This window comes from Rutilus rutilus (assembly GCF_951802725.1).
Source record: "Rutilus rutilus genome assembly, chromosome: 7".
Taxonomy (NCBI): domain Eukaryota; kingdom Metazoa; phylum Chordata; class Actinopteri; order Cypriniformes; family Leuciscidae; genus Rutilus; species Rutilus rutilus.
The window spans coordinates 14,907,156-14,927,870 of NC_140221.1; the positions used below are offsets into that span (position 1 = coordinate 14,907,156).

The following is a 20,715-nucleotide window of genomic DNA, read 5'->3' on the forward strand; positions in this document are numbered from 1 at the left end:
GATTCTCGCGATATTTGTCGGGGCGCCACCTCTCAAACTTGCATCTCCCAATACCCCACTTGGTGCCACTATTAGCACAGATGATCAATAATTCCTTAATTTCGTAAACACCAAGATTTTTGTAATGGTAAGATTTTGTAATTTTTACACTGTTTGAAGGAGATCCTTAATTCATTATGATTTTGCTGTAATAAAAATAACCATAAACAAATTAAAGACATACTGAAATCATACTTAAACATCACTTTTATTCCAATGAAACAAAAATCCATGTTAAACAGTGCACCTTAAAATTAGTCTATCCACTTTTCACAGACTATGCACTTTTTAATATTAAAGATGGATTTAGCCTGTCTTAAATATTCTAAAGGAAATCTATTACTATTAGTATTATTTATATTACTTACCACCAAATGAACTGATACATGAGCCATATAACTTCAATGCAATTGCTCCCATCTGTTGGGAATCAGTAAATTCATATTCAGTGTATGCTGAAACTCACTTTCCACTTGAGTTAAATGAACACACACCTGCTTGAGGATTATGCGCTGCCGTTGTTTGTCACACCGATCTATATTGTGTTGTCTGACAGTAGTTAGTAATATTATCCTTGGAAAGCATCAGTGTGTTAATCATTTTCCATGGTGTTGTTTTACTTGAAATCTGCACAAACATTTTTGTGAAAGAACAATTATTGGAACATACAAACAGGTGAGTGTTTCCATTCCCTTTGAATCACATCTTGAGGCCACATTTGGACTCACCATGACCTTAGGGTAAATTGACTGCAAAAATATGAAAAAATTCAACAGCCTACTAATTAAAATAAATCTATATTACTCCCAACTAACCCCATCCGTGGAAGATCTCACAAAATGTGCAGCCAGAGAGTCAGAGTTTGCAGAAGAATTTTGTGGAAGTCACATCAGAAATGCCACAGTCTCTAGCTTGAGCCCTCAGAGGTTTTGGACTTATGATTTAAGTCTGTTTCATCCTTTTCATCAGAGTGAAAAGAAACCCGTTGTTCATCCATGCGTTTGGATTGCACTCTCTGAATTAGGCTGAAGAAATCTTCATCTGGGTCTGGCGCTGGGGGCAAAGAGCACCTCTGATCATTGATTCTGGAGGACTGGAGGAGGGAAGAGGTGATAAAGTTCACAACATGCAAACAGAGGAATTCTGAGGAATGTAAGTGTAAACCACATTTGTACATCTTGCATTTGTTATTTAATTTCAATATCGTTACCTGATACTTTATGAGCATGTTGAAAAACTCGTCACTAGGTTCGCGTGAACTACATGCCTCACACAAGTGTTCCACATTGTTCTGTGCTATCCTGATGCCCAGTCGGTCCCCTATACTGGCTCTCTGGTCATCCAGTCTGCGGCTCTGGGAACTGGCTATCAGGTCAAAGAACTCCTCTGTCTGGGTAAGTGAGATGAGGGAGGAGGCTCCTGACAGTAAAGGGGACTGAGGCATGGAGGACTGGGGCCCAGTCGAGGCCGCTTGGGCCTGGGCATTGGGCTGTTGAGGGAGCTGGCAGCGCCGGTTCTCCATGCCGCTGCTTCTGGGGTCTCTAAGCACAGTGAAAGGGCAGACCTCATTAGAGGTGACTGGGACTTACCCTTAAAAAAGAATACAGAGCAAAAGATGAAACATTTAATGAAATGACTAAAAATCTCTTATTTTGAAGCACATGGGGACCAATCTCACAACACGATAAACTTGATCAAAATGTCAGTAACCATTTCAGCAAGTGTGGTTACGTTTGAGGTTTACCCAAAATGATGTAAATATATACTAAAAACTACACTGAGATTATGAGACACATGTTTAAACGTATCAACTTTTTCTCAATTTCTGAAAAATTTGTTCTCTAATGTGTGAAATAGGTCTGGGATATTAACTTATTTTAGAGTTAGCATGCTGAATAAGCTGCAGTCCAGCAAAGTTGGAGTGAACAATTTAAATTAAAAACTAATTTTATTTCAGTTTGTTCCAGGTGTTAGAAGTTGCACAAAAGAATAATATTAAATAGTTTAATCTAACAAAAAATAATAATAAAATATATATATATATATATATATAAAAAAAAAAACAGATTTAAAAAATATATAACATGTAACCACAAAGAACAATTTAGATATTTTATTATAAATGCAGTATTTAAATATGACATATTTCACATATGACAAAGTTTTAAAATGACTTACAGTTTTATCCTTTTCAAAAAATCCAAAACCAATAAAGTTCACAAAGGCGCTCTCTACAGGGACTTCATCTGAGAACAGCCATACACCAATTGACACAGCCTCTGGCACTGAATAATTTTCTTGGCAGACATGTCAAGCAGACCTTTCTCTCCCAAGATTGAAACGTACATGTTACTGAACAGCGTGCAAATCTTCTCTAACATAAAAAGAAAATAAATTCAAGAAAAAATGCCTTATATTCCAGCAAGAATGAGGATGAGTTCCCTATCTTCTACACCCAGGTTTCCTATGTGCAGGGCTGTCTGTTTTTCGAGGGGGAGAGGGAGAGAAAGGGAGAGTGAGGGGGAGAGATAGAGAGAAATGGGGCGCAGTTGCCCCTCTCCGCTTACATCATGGTTGCTATAGGAACTGGAAATCGGCTTCCAAATCTCGCTCCTGTTGTTCACTCAAACACAGACATATGCACACCAACAAAAACACACACTGTCTGGTGCACACACACACACACACACACACACACACACACACACACACTGGCTTGCATTCCTGCATTGTTGAGTTCCATTCATTGCCTCCTGGGGGATCAGTTGCCTCTCTCTTTCCACAGTCAGGAAAACTAGAGCACAATTATACCAGGATACAGTGTCCAAGATTACTGATGTATCTGTCATTTTCATGTCTTTGTTTCAAGCGATGCTGAGCCACTGTCAGCAGAGCACAAGGAGGAGGGGTTGCTTGGAAGCTACCATAAGGAGGAGGCAATAACCAATGATTCTGGGATAAACCAAAGCAACATAATATTGCCTGGGGCCCTTCGCCTGAAATGAATGGATGAATTCCACTCTATTCAGAATTCCCCTAGGGGATAGAGCAGTCTTTCTTGGGATTCCCTCCAGTCCAGCTCCATGTGCCAGCCAGCAGGCAGCTACAAGAACAAGTCCAGATCATCAGTGTTCTGCACCTCTCAGCTACTCTCTACTATGGTCCACCACATGTGCAGACATGTGCAATAGTAGGCAGTTCACTGACAGAATATATATATATATATATATATATATATATATATATATATATATATATGTATATAGATATAGATAGATATATATGGAATGAAAGTTTGTAAGGAATATTGTCATAAACAATTTCTTGTTTCACAGACAGGGCTTAGATTAAGCCAGGATTACGCCTTAGTTCAATTAGAGCATTTAAGGAGCTTTTATAAACATGCCTGAGAAAAAAAAAAAACATTACTGGTGTTGTACAAAATTCCCTGCCACACGCATGCGCAAGTCAAACTTGTTCAGACTTGTCTGGTGAATGAGCAGAAAGTTTCATTTCGGCAGCGTCCAGTTGCAGAGTTATAAGGAGTTTCCTGGCTTTGTTTATTGCTTAAAAGTTTGTTTTTCCTTGTGTGGTGTTGTTGTGCATTAATAACTCCAAACCACATTTATGTGAATATCCACGCAAACCTGTCTATGCCTTGCAATGTTATGGCCTAATAAACTTTTAGATCGGCCACAATCACTCTGGAGTAGCTGCAGTTCTTTCTAACCGAAGAATTAGGCCAGTTGAGTTCTAACCATCCAAATTTGTGCAGAATATCCCACAAGTTGGTCTTTCGAGCAGGATTGGGACATCAGCTCCGCTATGGCTACATCCAGAGATTACTACGGGGGAGAACAATGTGCCAGATCCATGTCCAAGTTGTACCCGGCAGGTGCCCACTTAATTGGAGGATTATGTGCTTGATTATCCACCTCCATGGCATGGCCATCCTTCACCAGCAGATGGTGCTCAAGGAATATCTCATGCAAGCCAGGACCCTTATAGGGGCTATATTACTCCTGCTCCTAGGGACAGAGACTTTGAAAGTGAAAAGCTGAATCACTTAGAGGCCCGGTAGAGAGATTTAGGCCATGTCTAACTAATACGTTTTCGTTTGAAAACGTATATTTTTCTCTCCGTTTTGGCCTTCCGTCCACACTGAAACGGCGTTTTTATTAATGAAAACAAAGCTTTTTTGAAAACGCACTCCAAAGTGGATACATTTGAAAACGCCATTTTCACGTTGTAGTGTGGACTGTGAAACCGGTGGTATTTAAAAACGATGACGTAAATTTAGTCATGTGACGCATATTCATGTTTATACCAGTATTGTGCCTGTTGTGCTATTCACTTTCACGCTGTTGCTAAAAATATTCTACATTGCACACTCTTCATATCACAGTCCTGCAAAGATGACAGAATTTACTCACATTTGCTGTCCTGCGGCAATACATGAGAGCAGTTGCGTTTTAGACCAAACATATGGTGACTGCGCGCGACCTGGACCGCATCAGTGAATGGTGAGATATTTTACTAAATAAAATTATCCTGTCAGAAGAATTGCGCGATAACTATTATTTCCATCTGAATCATATCAGTGATCTTTTGTGGGGTTTTATGCATGCGCAGTAAGGTGAATTTAGCGTTTTCAGGCGTTTTTCAAAAGTTTCTCATCCACACTGAAACGTCCGAAAACGCCTGAAAACGCTAGTGTGGACGGAGAGCGTTTATAAACGAAAACGCCGTTTTCAAATGTATCCAGATTAATGTAGACGTAGCCTTAAGCAGTGAGATGAGAGAGCTTTGAATCAGAATGGACAGTGCTAGACAGACTTCTTTTGCATCTAGATCTCCTGCTTATGAACTGTCAGAATGAGAGTCGTAGACCCAAATGCAAGCAAACAGTTTATTGAAGGCAGGTTGAACAGATGATAATACTCAAAACACCACGTATAGCAGGCGGGCGACCAGGATACAAATACACCGAAGAGGATGAGTGATATGAATAATCCTGTGTGGATGCCAAACGGGAACTGGAATGCAGAGAACTCCAAACGATCTCCAGAAGTCTGGGAACACAGACGAGATCGAGGAAATAACTCCGTAAGGAAACTCAGGCACCGGAACTGGGTAAGAGAGCATAAACAAGGGTGACGAACCGACACCAGGCAATAATCACTCCTGCTAGATATAGGCAGCTAACAACAGAATTAACTAGCTGCAGCTGCGGGCTGATTAAATGATCAGCTAGTTACTAAGCAACAAACAAGACAACACACTCAGATCCCACACCCACAACAACCAACAGATACACAAAATGAACACACGGATCGATGAACCGTGACAGTACCCCCTCCCCTAAGAGTGCCTCCTGGCACTCCCAGGAGAGCCTACCTGGCGATTGTAATCATCGATAAGGGAGTGATCCAGTATGTCCCTAGCAGGAGAGGAATATTCTTGGAGGAAAGCCACACTTTTTGACCCACGACGTAAACGGGAGGCTTTGACCGGTGGCGATCGGCCTGAGCCTTCGTGCGCTCTCTCGCGAAGCGAGCAGTCTCGCAGGCTCTACTCCAAGTGCGGTGGCACCTCTGGGCGAATGCGTGAGCGGAGGGGACCCCGACTTCGGATTCCAGACTGGGAAAAATAGGTGGCTGGTAACCTACGCTACACTCAAAAGGAGATAGGCCCGTGGATGACACTGGTAATGAGTTATGTGCGTACTCAACCCATGAGAGTTTCTGGCACCAGGAGGAAGGATTCTGAGAAACCAAACATTGCAATACTCTCTCTAAGTCTTGGTTGGCACGCTCGGTCTGGCCGTTGCTCTGAGGATGAAAACCAGAAGAAAGACTGACACTCGCCCCCAATAATCGACAAAATTCTTTCCAAAATTTGGAAACAAATTGGGGACCCCTGTCAGAGACCACATCCATCGGGAGGCCATGTAAACGAAAAACGTGATCTATTACAGCAACCGCTGTCTCCTTGGCAGATGGTAATTTGGGCAAGGGGATGAATTGAGCTGCCTTCGAGAACCGGTCCACTACGCTGCCCTACAAAGGCAAAAGACCTTAAGTCGCTGGAGTGTGGAACTGAAAAATCGACTTTAAAGATTTTTAGTTGTCCCGCCAAATTAATTATAGGTAGGACACTGGAAATCTGGCAAATAGATGTTTTAGTAATGGAAATTATATACATAAAAAAATCTTGAGCTCAAACTTGACTTTTGACCACTATTTTAAGTACCCTTGATCCCATGTGGAATCCTGATCTTAATATGATTCAAGTGGGTGGTAATTACGCAAAACTGCAATCCTACCAGAGGATGCACTTCACCCTATTGTATTGGTGCCAGAACACCCCATTAAAAAACTCTTAATTCAAGACTTTGATAACCGCCTGATGCATGCAGGACCAGAGAGAATCTTTGCAGAGTTTAGACAAACCTACTGGATTCTCTGAGGGAATCAGGCCGCCAAGGGACACCAAAGACAATGCGCTGAATGCATGAAAGTGGCGCAGCAAACCTATTGTACCCAAAATGGCAGACCTGCCGGCTGTCCGTCTGGTCCACAGGAGTTAATTGTTTTGGTCCCTACGTTGGCAGAATTGGCAGACGGCAAGAAAAGAGATAATATTTAAATGTATCACTACAAGATGCGTAGATCTCGACTTGTTATGCAGCATGGATGCAGATTCCTTTTTGTTGGCCCTCAGACACTTCATAGCAAGGAGAGACGTCGATTCAGACATAGCCAAGTCTTCTGGACCCAGTTCCTCAGAAAACACAGTGCCAGTCTTCAGCTTTGACAGAAATGGCAGAACATCACACCAAACTTGGCAGTCAATCAGGTTGTATTGATTGCAGACTCTCAACTTCCCAGAGCCCAATGGCCTGTCAGTAAGATAACCAGAGACCTACCTCCGCCAAATACAACTTTCGCAAGGGTACTAGAAGAGCGCACGTTATCACCTCTGAGAGGGGAAAGGCGCTAATGCAAGCACTACTCCCAGCCAGTTTGTCGAGACTTACCTGGTATCACCAAAAACCTCAAGACAAAACTGGCTCCATTCAGAGATGATAAAATCTCACGAAGGTGTTGGGTGTAGCCCAGCCCGCAGCTCTGCATATGTCTGCAAGCGAAGCACCGTGTGCCAAGGCCGAAGTGGCAGCGACACTGCGAGTGGAATGAGCTCTGACTCCCAGAGGGCACAACACACTTTGGGCCTGATACGCCTGGAGAATGACTTCCACAATCCATTGGGCTATTCTCCTTCCCCTTCTGCTATCCTCCAAAGCAGACAAAGAGCTATTCAGATTGTCTGAAACTCTGTGTTCGGTCCAGATATATGCGGAAAGCGCACACAACAGGGACAAGGCTGGGTTACAATCATCAGGAGGGAACGCTTGCAGGTTCCCCACTTGGTCCCTCAAGGGAGTAGTGGGAACTTTGGGCCTATATCCAGGCCGGGGTCTCAGTGAGAGTAGGCCGGCCCGAATTCCAGGCACAAATCACTAATTGAGAGGGCTTGTAGGTCCCCCACCCTCTTTAGCGATGTGAGCGCAATCAGGAGGACCATCTTCATAAAGAGGGCACTAAGCTCCACTGATTACAACTTTCTGCAGGGGCTGCAGGACAAGAGAAAGATCCCAAGAGGGGATGAGGTGTGGTCTCGGGGGATTCAACCTCCGAGTGCCTCTCAGGAACCTAACTATCAGGTTGTGCTTTCCTAAAGACCTGCCATCCACAGTGTTGTGGTAAGCTGCTATTGCAGCCACGTACACTTTCAAAGTGGAGGCAGACAGGTGTCTCTCAAGGCCCTGCTGTAGGAAGAAAAGCACTGACCCGAGGCCACATCTTCATGGGTCCTCACCTCCGGAGGAACACCATGCAGTGAATATGTGCCACTTCAGGGCGTAGAACTCTCAGCTCAAGCCTGAGAGATGGTATCTATCACTGCTGGTGATAGTCCCCTGAGTTCCTCCTCGTCCCATCCAGGGACCAGATGTGGAGGTTCCAGAAGTCTGGGCGTGGGTGTCATATTGTGCCCTGCTCCTGAGAAAGAAGGCCATTCCTCAGGGAGAATCACCAGGGAGGGGCCGACTCCATTAGCGCAAGCTCTGTGAACCAAGTCTAGTTGGGCCAGTAAGGTGCAACAAGGACTTGTTCCTCATCCTCCCTTAACTTGCACATAGTCTGTATGATGAGGCTCACTGGGGGAAACGCATCCAGGAATTCAACCGGAGGAACTGAGCATGCTGGGGAATTGGATGTTTGCGGGGACCTGGCGAAAGCACTGCTATTTCGCCCCCCAGATCGTCCTCAGTGCTCGCCGCCAACGCCTAGTACCCGGAGGTAGAAGGACCAGGACGGGAAGCAGCTGTGGAGGCTCTCTGTCTTTTAAAGACATGAGAGTGAGAGCATGAGCCACCCACAAACACTGCTTCAGGGTGGGCACAGCCCAATCCCATATGTAGGTTTCGACACAGGTTTTTCGTAGGTTTTTCGTAGGTTTCGTTGAAGTGACCGACAGAAAGGGAACCTATATTATGTTCATTCATATTCAATTTCTGTAGTATTTCTTACCTGAATACTACTGTCAGACATATACCTGAAAATCTAAAAACCTAAAATCGTTTGACAAATATATACTGTATGTATGTGTGTGTGTGTGTGTGTGTGTGTGTGTGTGTGTGTATGTGTGTGTGTCTGTTATACATATAACATTTTTGATGTAGATGTTCTGTATGGGTTAAGTGAGACCTGGACATTTAAAAACGCTCTTCCTGTGGTTTGGCTCTCATTAAATGAATATTTGTGAAACCTCATGTTGCTTTTAAGCCAACAAGGTCTTTACGGTCTTTAGATGCACTGCTGGAGTGAGAGCAAACATCACCCTTCTTTGTAAATGCACTGCCATAAGGAAGCTTTTCAACCCTCCATTAGGTAAGTGCTCTGCCAAATAGAAAATCCATCAACTTTTGTCAAAGCCATTAAGTCACACCTGTCCATTCAGCTATCACTCTCCATTCATACATAAATGTATCATAGATAAACTTTCCTGTTTGCACACAATATGTGATACAGCATATGTGTTGCAGCATTGTGCAAATAAGTGCCTCACACAATCTATTTGAGAGCATGCTCAGTTAATGTATCAAACATTAGAAAGGCAAAATGACTTGGCTTACTATGAAAATAGATTCAGTGCTAATATTGAATAGGCTGTAAGGGCAAGAACACACGTTTGTTGAGGCACCCAGCATGACTGCAAGCAGGATGCCTGCACTCGTGCACCTGGGTTCTCTCTAATTAGATGCCTTTTATATCACTGAAGTTCTGCCAGACAAATCATGTTGTTTTAGTGTTAAAATGGTTTTATTTCATCTCAAGCTAAATTAATCAGCCTGGTTAGGAAAAATACTAATCAAAAGCATCCCAATCATTTTCACCCTCTCTTACCCCTACTTTCCTCTTTAAGCCCCACAAAACACAATTTTATAATCTTGCATATAATTGTTCATATGATTGCAGATGTGTAGCCTATATGAACGTGCATGTAACGAGCGCTAGTTAAACACGATCACACACTCGAATATTGTAACTAAATTCAAGCGTGTAATCGTGTTTAACTAGCGCTCGTTGCATGCACGTTCATATATGGTGCTTTTCCACTGCATGGTAGGCCCTACGGCTTGGCGCGGCTGGCTTTGCTTTTCCACTGCATAGTACGATTTGGCTCGGCACGGCTCGGCTCGACACGGTTTGCTTTTCCACTGCAGTTTAGTACCACTTCATAGTGGGTGGGATTAAGACTGCTCGTTAAAGTTACTGAAAAACATTTTCATTCCTGGTCGCAATATACAGCTCTCGCTGGATCTGCTCCTTGGTACCAACGAGAGGAACGTCTGCACCTCGTTTACTGACCAGTCACCACGATTCAGCCATTTATTTTTTCACGTTTTTTTTTTTTTTCTCAAGCTAGTCGTTTAATAAATTTTTTACTAACAAATAATACTGCGGTGGCTGTTGCTGACTATTTAAATCTAGCGTGTTTGGTGTCTCATGTTGCAAATTCAATTACGCTGGTAGTGACGATTCTCTCTGACCAATTAGTGATCTGTAGTGTTTTCATGTCACCTTTTAGTATCGGTACGGGACGCTTGGAACCTCAACAGAGGTGGTACCATTTAAAGCGAGCCATACAGAGCCGTACCATGCAGTGGAAAAGTGCCAAAGTGAGCCGTACCAAACGGTACCAAGCAGTGGAAAAGCGCCAATACACATCTGCCGTCAGATTATTCGATTACTTTGATTATACTGCTGTCATATTTTATGTTGCGATAGATTGTTGTTAATTGTTTTAGATGTCTGTAGTAAATTGCAAGTAGTGTGAGTTGATGGAGATTATAGTTAAATGGTTTATCCAGATGCTAATATGGCTAATCATGGAGCTAGAGCAGCGGTTTTCAATAGGTGAGGCGCGCCTCCCCTGGGGGGCGCCAAAGAGCCACAGGGGAGGCGCGACACGCAAAGAAAAAATAACTGTATGCAGCCATAGATATCATATAAAGGCTAGATGTCTTAAGGCGGAGTCACTTCCGGCATCACCGGCGGCCATCTTAGGACAGGACTCTGTGAATTAAGGTGAGTGAGCAGCACGCACACAAATCCTCTTATCTCGCTGAAATCTGGACGGATTTACAAACGGTTTGGTTTCTTACAAACGTTATTAACGTGGCTATAATTCTGAATGCTTAAACATTTTGAACATAATTATTCATATGTATGCAGTATAATAGCTACATCTCTGACGTTTATAACAAACCAAACCGTTTGAAAATCGGTATAAAATTGAGCAAGTTATGGTTATTTAAAAGTACATGCACCATGTTATGAGTGAACGAGCATCCTGTCTTAAGATGGCCGCCGTGTGCGGATGTCGAGCTCCATTGGCCAGCAGCGCGGACGAGACATCTAGCCTTTATATGATATCTATGTATGCAGCTCTATTGATATCGGTAAGTGTGTGTGCGACGCGAGTATTAGCTTTAAAATGCGTCGTTTGTCCCAAGTCAACAGAAGTCAGTATTAAGGGAGGATACGGAGCCCGGGAAGTCACCTGTCTGTGTGAGTAAAAAAACGATCCGTGGCGACGGTTTTGCAATCCGTCCACTCAGTTTATAAACAGTACTCACGAATTCTCAAACCGTACCCACGAGTTTCTAATCCGCGCTCTCATTGTTAACCGTGCCTTCAGTTTTTGCAATCTGTACCCACAAATTCATAAACCGTGCCCACGCTTTCGCAATCCGTTCCCACGTAGTATTGCGTGACGAGTTCATAATGCGGCGAATTCCCGCTCCCATTTACTTCACAATCTCATTATAGAGAGACGCGCGTCACGATCTGTGCACTGCCGCGTCTCGCGCTCGTCATGCAGCCAGATTCAGTATCAGTGCACCTTATGAACCATGGCGTTAACTTGAACTGCATTTCTGTCAGTGCGTGACTACAGCTCGTTAATAAACTATATACAGCTCGTTTTTTTTATTGATCCATTTCATACAATCCGTCTTCGTTTAGCAAGTGCACTTGCGTGCACTTCAGCATTACAATGTGAGTAAATGTAGCCGTGTAAAATGTAAGGGATGATGCCACCCTTATAGAACAATGTGCATTTACGTTTAAATTGTAACATATTTAATAGCATGGAATTACAGTGTAATTAGTGTTAGCCTACTATTTTAGGCTTCTTCAGTGCATTAGGTGAGGTAATGTGATTTTCATTTATCAAAACACTAAAACTGGTACTGTTTTGGAGAGAAATTGGGTATTTTTTAAATCTCTCTATTTAACCCATCTCATGGTGTGTGATGCTGAACTATCATATGAGTTTCTAAAGGTTTTTGAATTCTTTGCACAGTTATGAATAATGATATTTTATGTGCAACAATAGCATGCTCAGGCTCAGTGGCCTTTCGCCTAATTTTAAATGTTTTTTTTTTTTTTTTTTTTTTAAATACTGTAATATGATTTAAATGGTGATGAGTGTACTGATTTGATGCATTTTAAAAAGATGGATGATAGATATTCTTCAATCTTTCTGACAAAGAACAAAATATAATGTGAATTACAGTAAGTGCTATTTTTTTTAATTTATAAATTGTAGTGCACAGTGTTTATTATAAGGGGGTAGAATCCACAGCTCAGTACTCACTACTCACTACTCATGAGTACTTTTAAAAAAGCTACTTTTTTACTCTTACTCAAGTAGTTTTTTGGACAAGTACTTTTTACTCTACTCACACTACATTTTTTGGAATGTACTTTTACTTGAGTATGTTTTTCAGTACTCTTTCCACCACTGCTGATTTTCTTCAAGATGATGTGCATTTCCTTCAAATGTGCTCTTAAAGCCCAGACACACCATGCCGATTTCAGCCGTCAGGTGTCGTCGGCGGTAGCTTTGGCGCCGATTGCACATGTTAAGCATGTTTTGTTGACTTGTGGTTAGGCCTACTGATGTTCAGTGATTTTAAAAGTAGCCTCAATTAGGCCTGCATGAAGTTGGAAATGATCGTTTATGAATGCACTTTTAAGAAAGTTGTGGAAATAAAATAATATTTACATTTTATCAGTTGTTATTGAAACTCATCATTGCCTGGAACACACAAAAGATGGCATTTACTGCAGAGGCGTGTGTGGGTTAGGGCAGGCGGACGGGATTTTGGGGAAGGGGGGGCTCGGCTGTCCTTACCTACTCTAAGGGGAGGCTCACATTCACCCAATTTGAAAACCCCTGAGCTAGAGTATTTCACACTTCTTGCAAGTAATATTCCACACTGATTGTATTATTGTTTGTTATATTGGATTGTTAAATAATTGGATCTGAAGTCTGTATTTACTTATTGTAATTGTTATTTATCTTTTGTACAGACCACACAAACATATTTCATGCATCAGTAAAGTCATCAAAGCAAGTTCCTGGGTTCTGACAGGCCCAGCAGGGCGAGTGTTTCTTATCCAACAGTCCTTAAGAGATCAATTCTAATTTCCAATTCCAAGTCTCACAAATGGTCCTTCGAGCCGGAGTTCACTTCCCTGGATTAAGATGTCAGCCACTTCTGCACCAGTAAACCCTTCAGTTCGCCCAAAGCACCATCCAGCCTATTTACAAGATTATGAGGTGGATTTCCCGTGCCTTCATAAATCAGCGTCACCAGTTAGTACGAGAGAACAAGAAGTGGAGTCATCTGATGATGATTACTCTTCATCACACATGGGAGTATCCGGTTCAAAACCTAGAAGAGCACACAGTTTACCTGTTTTTTTCTCCCGCTTTGAGGCTGACTGTCAGGGATGAACATCGTGCCCTCCAAAACCTTCTACAGCAGTGCATTTCCAACTCTTCCCGCCAGTCATAACCACAATGTCCGAATCGACAGCTAAGGTCAGAATCCAATGACCCTCAATGAACGTTTCGGTCAGCCTCACCATTAAGAAGAATTTCTACTATTCTTGATTCTCGTGATATAAGCCACAATGATCCATTAGCATTTAAGTTCTCCCTTCAAGTGCAGTCTCTAGTTGATCTGCTAAAGACATTAGGCCAGGCGAGGAGCATTGAGTTTCAGTGTGGGTTGCATGTTGCACGCCTCCTCAGTAAGCTGCCACCTGAAAGACGGGCTGATTTTCTCTGCGACATGTTACATCGGCCTGGAGGGACTCACTAAAGATCAGCTCTTTGAGTGGATACGCACCAGTAGGAGATGCTGGCGTTGTGGCCTTGCTCATGAGGCTGCCCACTTTCCCTTATGAAAAAGAAGTTTATTCAAGTGTTCTATTAGTATACTTCTTTTAAACTAAAAATAAGAAAGTATACTTTCAGTCTACTTTTTATGTACTTCTCAGAAATATACTTTATGTACTTCTCAGAAATATACTTCAAATTCCACTTAAGTATACTTGACTTATAAGTCTAAGTATATTTGGCCTATACTTGTTGATCGAGATATACTTAAAAGTATAATTAAGTATTCTAAGTATTATTGGCTTGTACTTGTGTTTACTATTTTGATCGAGCTTATTAAATACTTTTTTTTAAAACATAATATTACACACTGTCTTATAAACTAACATGTTCAAGTTTATATAGTAACAAGCTTTCGGGTGGAATAGCTTATAGAGTAAATAAAATAAGCATGGAACTGAACCTGATCTTGTACACAGTGATAATAATTCCCTTACGAAAAATAAGTTTATTCAAGTGCTCTATTAGTATACTTCTTTTCAACTAAAAAGAAGAAAGCATACTTTCAGTCTACATTTTATATACTTCTCAAAAATATACTTTATGTACTTCTCAGAAATATATTTAATTACACTTACAGTGAGGAAAATAAGTATTTGAACACCCTGCTATTTTGCAAGTTCTCCCACTTGGAAAACATGGAGGGGTCTGAAATTGTCATCGTAGGTGCATGTCCACTGTGAGAGACATAATCTAAAAAAAAAAATCCAGAAATCACATTATTAAAAAATATGATTTTTTAACTATTTATTTGTATGATACAGCTGCAAATAAGTATTTGAACACCTGTCTATCAGCTAGAATTCTGACCCTCAAAGACCTGTTAGTCTGCCTTTAAAATGTCCACCTCCACTCCATTTATTATCCTAAATTAGATGCACCTGTTTGAGGTCGTTAGCTGTATAAAGACATCTGTCCACCCCATACAATCAGTAAGAATCCAACTACTAATATGGCCAAGACCAAAGAGCTGTCCAAAGACACTAGAGACAAAATTGTACACCTCCACAAGGCTGGAAAGGGCTACGGGGAAATTGCCAAGCAGCTTGGTGAAAAAAGGTCCACTGTTGGAGCAATCATTAGAAAATGGAAGAAGCTAAACATGACTGTCAATCTCCCTCGGACTGGGGCTCCATGCAAGATCTCACCTCGTGGGGTCTCAATGATCCTAAGAAAGGTGAGAAATCAGCCCAGAACTACACGGGAGGAGCTGGTCAATGACCTGAAAAGAGCTGGGACCACCGTTTCCAAGGTTACTGTTGGTAATACACTAAGACGTCATGGTTTGAAATCATGCATGGCACGGAAGGTTCCCCTGCTTAAACCAGCACATGTCAAGGCCCGTCTTAAGTTTGCCAATGACCATTTGGATGATCCAGAGGAGTCATGGGAGAAAGTCATGTGGTCAGATGAGACCAAAATAGAACTTTTTGGTCATAATTCCACTAAACGTGTTTGGAGGAAGAAGAATGATGAGTACCATCCCAAGAACACCATCCCTACTGTGAAGCATGGGGGTGGTAGCATCATGCTTTGGGGGTGTTTTTCTGCACATGGGACAGGGCGACTACACTGTATTAAGGAGAGGATGACCGGGGCCATGTATTGCGAGATTTTGGGGAACAACCTCCTTCCCTCAGTTAGAGCATTGAAGATGGGTCGAGGCTGGGTCTTCCAACATGACAATGACCCGAAGCACACAGCCAGGATAACCAAGGAGTGGCTCTGTAAGAAGCATATCAAGGTTCTGGCGTGGCCTAGCCAGTCTCCAGACCTAAACCCAATAGAGAATCTTTGGAGGGAGCTCAAACTCCGTGTTTCTCAGCGACAGCCCAGAAACCTGACTGATCTAGAGAAGATCTGTGTGGAGGAGTGGGCCAAAATCCCTCCTGCAGTGTGTGCAAACCTGGTGAAAAACTACAGGAAACGATTGACCTCTGTAATTGCAAACAAAGGCTACTGTACCAAATATTAACATTGATTTTCTCAGGTGTTCAAATACTTATTTGCAGCTGTATCATACAAATAAATAGTTAAAAAATCATACATTGTGATTTCTGGATTTTTTTTTTTTTTTTAGATTATGTCTCTCACAGTGGACATGCACCTACGATGACAATTTCAGACCCCTCCATGATTTCTAAGTGGGAGAACTTGCAAAATAGCAGGGTGTTCAAATACTTATTTTCCTCACTGTAAGTGTACTTGACTTATAATGAGAGAAAAGTCCAAGTATATTTGGCCTGTAGCCTACTTGTACTCAATCTTTGAATGAGATATACTTAAAAGTATAATTAACTATTCAAAGTATACTTGGCTTGTAGTTGTGTAAACTCTTTTGATCAAGTAGCCTATTAAATATACTTTTTTAAAATAGTTTTTCATATACAGTCTTATGAATCTTACATTGTTTGAAAATATTGATTAAAATATTGATATAAAACAGATATGTTTCTAATTCTGCGTATCTGAATTTTTGTATAGGCTAGTCCACTGGTAGTGTATAGGAATTTACTTTAATTCTACTTTACTCTTTCCTCACCATTGACTGAATTTTCAAGCTATCCATGTTTTCACTGGTATACGGTAGGGGGTGCTATGACACATCTTCTAGTACAGAATCTCCGGATCAAAACACAGGAGAAGAAGAAGCTGAAACAAGTGATAGAAGATTGCTCACTCAAATGTAAAATAACATGATCATCAAACATTAAACAGCTTGTAAATCAAAACTGCTTAATATTACCAAATGAAATGAAGCGTAACCCATGAAGAGAAAACGACTGTGAAGCTTTGGGGGTGTTGGACTCGATCTACTCCATCTGTGTTTTGATCATCGTTCTGAATCTGATTAAGGCGTAGTCTTTGACAAAAATGTTATTTTCTTATCTTTTTTGTTTAAAATGTTAAAATGCAAGTATAAAAAATTACATTTGAACATAGCTAGTATAGGCCTACTACAAGTGCAAAAATTATATATACATAACTATAAGTATAATGTTAAGTTCACTTAAAGAAAACTAGTTTACTGAGAGTAAACTAAAAGAAAACTTGCAAGTATACTTGCAGTATAAAACTACTAAACTAGTAGTTTACTGAGAGTACACTAAAAGAGCAAAAATAATATATAAATAGTAAACTATAAGTATGATCTTAAGTTCACTTAAAGAAAACTTGTAGTATAAAACTACCAAACTAGTAGTTTACTGAGAGTATACTTCAAAGTTGCTACATTAAAATAGTGAACTACTAGATAAGTTCACTTGCAGTACAAATGAGAAACGTAATTATGAACTAGTTGTGCACTTAAAGTTTACTACTGTTACACTTATAATACACTTAAACATATACTTTTATATACTAAAAGTGGGCCAATTTAGTCCCAAGCAGTATTAAAATAGTACACTTACAAGTTTACTACTAGTACATATTGACATTAGTATACTCACTACATAATGAATACTTAAAATATACTTGAACATTACTTAAGTATACATTACCGCAGTAATATAAATTTAACTTGAAGTATACATCTTTTTCGTAAGGGTTGGTCTAAAGAAACCATGTCTGCTTTGTCAGAAAAAGCATCTACGAATCCTCCATGAGGTAAATGAGAGGCCTGTCATAGAGGCATCCAAAACAGAGGCTTGCCTCAGCTCAGCAGCGACACAGACATTGTACCTAAACAAACCAGTCAGCAGTAATACAGTCTTACTCAAAGTTATTAGAGTGCTCCTACTGCTTCGACTCAAAAAAGCATAGTTCTGAGAACAATCTGTCATGATGTGCAAACCCTTGATGGAGCTTCAGTCTCATTCTACATTTCTCCATACTCCAATTCGAAGAAGCGGTATCTCATATCCAGATATCCATATCTGGATTTACATATCCAGAGCTTGATCTCGTTGATCACTCTTACCCAAATCCCAAGTGGCAGAAGCAATACAAACACTTGGTTGGACTACCACTGCAGTACTTTGAAAAGGCAAACCCTCTTGTCCTTGTTGGTGCAGATCATACCCACATAATCTCACCAAACGAGTCAGTAAGACTTGATCCACCTGGGGGTCCAGCTGTATTAAGAACCAAATTAGGATGGACACTCCAGGGCCCTACTAACCTGTTGGAGCAGAAACTTAAGCCAAAACTGTCTCTCCACATATCCATTCCCCTCAGCACCACAGAACTGTTCAAGAATGTTGAAAGGCTATGGCAAGTGGATGTTTTGCCATTTCAGAATGAAAAGGAGTGCACAAGATCCAAGCAGAACAAAAAGGCCATTAAGCTACTGAAGACAGTTTGTGTAGAGGTGGATGGAATACACTGCTATGCAACACCCTTGATACGTAAGTGTGAAATGCCCTTATGGAAGGGACAATCTTCATGCCACTATGGAAGCTGTCATGCCACGCCTACGAAGTACTGTGAGCAAACTTGCCAAACAAGCTGAAGCTTATTCCTTGGAAATCTAAAAATTGGTTAAGTCCAGAGCTATCAGAAAGCTCATTCCAAAAGAAATGGAAAGATATGGGGAATCCTGGTTCATTCCACACCACATGGTGCACCACAATGAAAATAATTGTGTTTGATTGCTCCTTTTAGATCAATGGCCTCAATCTAAATGATTCGCCCATCGCTGGCCCCACCTTGGCTTCATCACTTCTTGGGGTCTTACTCGGATTCCATGAGCATGCAGTGACATATTTCATCAGGTCCGCCTTCTTCCAGAAGAAACACCACTTCTGTCTATGAATGGCAAGTTCTGCCATTCGGGACAACCTGCAGCCCCTGATGTGCTACCTCTGCCTTACAATGGCATCTGAGAGAACATAGCCAATCCAACGAAGATGTGAGGTTCTCAATAGAATGATGCTTCTACGTTGACAATTGCTTGCAGAGCTTGTCATCACCAGAGGAGGCTAAGCAATTGGTTGACAAGCTGAGGAAACTGTTAGCTGAAGGAGGCTTTGAAATGAGACAATGGGCCAGCAATGTTCCAGCTGTCATTCACCATCTTCCACGTAAAGCCAGATCGCCACACAGTTCTTTGGACAGACTCCACCACTGTGCTGTTCTGGATTCAATCAGAGTCCTGCCATTTTAAAGTTTTAGTTGGTACAATACAATACAATACAATACAATACAATACAATACAATACAATATTTATTTATAAAGCACATTTAAAAACAACCAAGGCTGACCAAAGTGCTGTACAGAACAGAAGGAAATAATAATAATAATAATAATAATAATGATAATAAAAAAAATAAAAAAATTAAATAAAACAACCAAAAAAGTAACACAAAACAATAAATAAGCAATAATCGTATCTGAATCAAGGAATATTAAAAGCCAAAGAAAATAAATAAGTCTTTAAAGAAGATTTGAAGGTGGAAACAGAGGGAGCTAATCTAATGTAGAGAGGTAGACTGTTCCAAAGTTTTGGGCCTGCAGTCGCAAAAGCGCGATTGCCTCGTTTTTTAAGTCTGGATCTAGGCACAATGAGTAGACAGTGATCACTGGATCTCAGGGTTCTAGAAGGAGTGTACGGACAAAGTAGATCGGTCAGGTTCTGAGGGGCCAATTTGTTCAGGGCTTTATAAACAAATAATACAATTTTTAAATCAATTCTAAATTTTACAGGTAGCCAGTGCAGTTTGGATCGGAGTGATCGACTCATACTTGCGGGTTCCAGTGAGGAGTCTAGCAGCTGCATTTTGCACCAGCTGTAGACGGGAGAGGGAAGACTGAGAGACACCAAAATAAAGTGAATTACAGTAGTCTAGTCGAGATGTTACAAAAGCATGAATCACTGTTTGGAAATTACTCTGAGTTAAAAAAGGTTTCACTTTAGAGAGTTGGCGAAGGTGAAAAAAGCATGATTTTACAACAGTACTGATCTGTTTCTCAAATTTTAGGTTATGATCAAACAGAAAGTCCAGATTTCTAGCACATTGAGTCTCATATGGGGCAAGAGAACCACGGTCAACATCAAACACACAGTTTTCCTTGGGCCCAAATAGAATTATTTCAGTTTTATTTTCGTCCAAATTAGTTTTTTTAAGATATGGCGTCACCACAGCAACTTTAAGACTGTTAGGGAAGGAACCAGTAGACAGGCATTTGTTAATTACAAGTAACAGGCCTGGACCAACTGTGTCCATAATTTGTCTCAGGAAAAAAGGTGGAATAATATCCTGAGGACAGATAGTAGGTTTTAGGTGTCCAACAATTTCATTACATGAGTCCAGATCAATCGGCTCAAACTCAGATCAGATGGAAGAACATAATGGGACATCATGCATAGTATATACAGAGTTAGACAGCTGAGACCTTAAAGTTGTGATCTTATCAACAAAAAACTTCCCAAAGTTGTCACAGAGAGCAGTAGAGGGCTCTAAAATGGAATGCACAGAAGGATTTAAAAGTTAATAGTAGAAAAGAGAACTTTGCAGCTTTCTGAAACACCTTGTAAGAGTTTTTCACCATTTCATAAGAAATCTGCAAACGGTCCTTTTTCCATTGGCGCTCTACATACCAGAGCATGTATTTTTTATCCAGCCTGTCTACATACCCGTCTAAGGGTACGTGTAGTGTTAGTGTGCCAGGGCACTGGTGCAGGCTTGTGATTTTTGTACTTCAAGGGCGCAATAGAATTCATAATATCAGTGCAGGTGGAATTAAAAAGATTAAGATGTGCATCAGCATCCAGGTTATGCAGAGTAGAGTCAGACTCCAAACAGTTACGTACATCATGGTAGGCTGCAGAAAATTCTTCACTAGAACGTTGAGTAAGACAGCGAGTTAAACGTGCCAGCGGTGGATTTCTGAGTATACGTCCAGTGAGAGGGACA

At 41.1% G+C, this 20,715-nt stretch overlaps 1 protein-coding gene across 3 annotated transcripts in view; it reads right to left on the reverse strand.

Annotated features, from left to right (window-relative positions):
• Positions 1–255: 255 nt before the first annotated feature.
• The window catches only part of gpsm1a (G protein signaling modulator 1a), a 28,687-nt gene continuing 8,227 nt past the window's right edge, over positions 256–20,715 (reverse strand). Inside the window, exons 1-3 of one of the 3 annotated variants that reach the window (XM_084415119.1) lie at positions 2,218–2,518; positions 1,250–1,580; positions 256–1,132 (exon numbers count right to left, since the gene is read on the reverse strand). In XM_084415119.1, the coding sequence (XP_084271245.1) occupies positions 947–1,132; positions 1,250–1,561 (498 nt within the window). In that variant the 5' untranslated portion in view covers positions 1,562–1,580; positions 2,218–2,518 and the 3' untranslated portion in view covers positions 256–946. Of the gene's footprint in view, positions 1,133–1,249; positions 1,630–2,217; positions 2,519–20,715 lie in introns of those variants that run through there. The other 2 variants (XM_084415118.1, XM_084415120.1) reach the window with 2 other exon arrangements.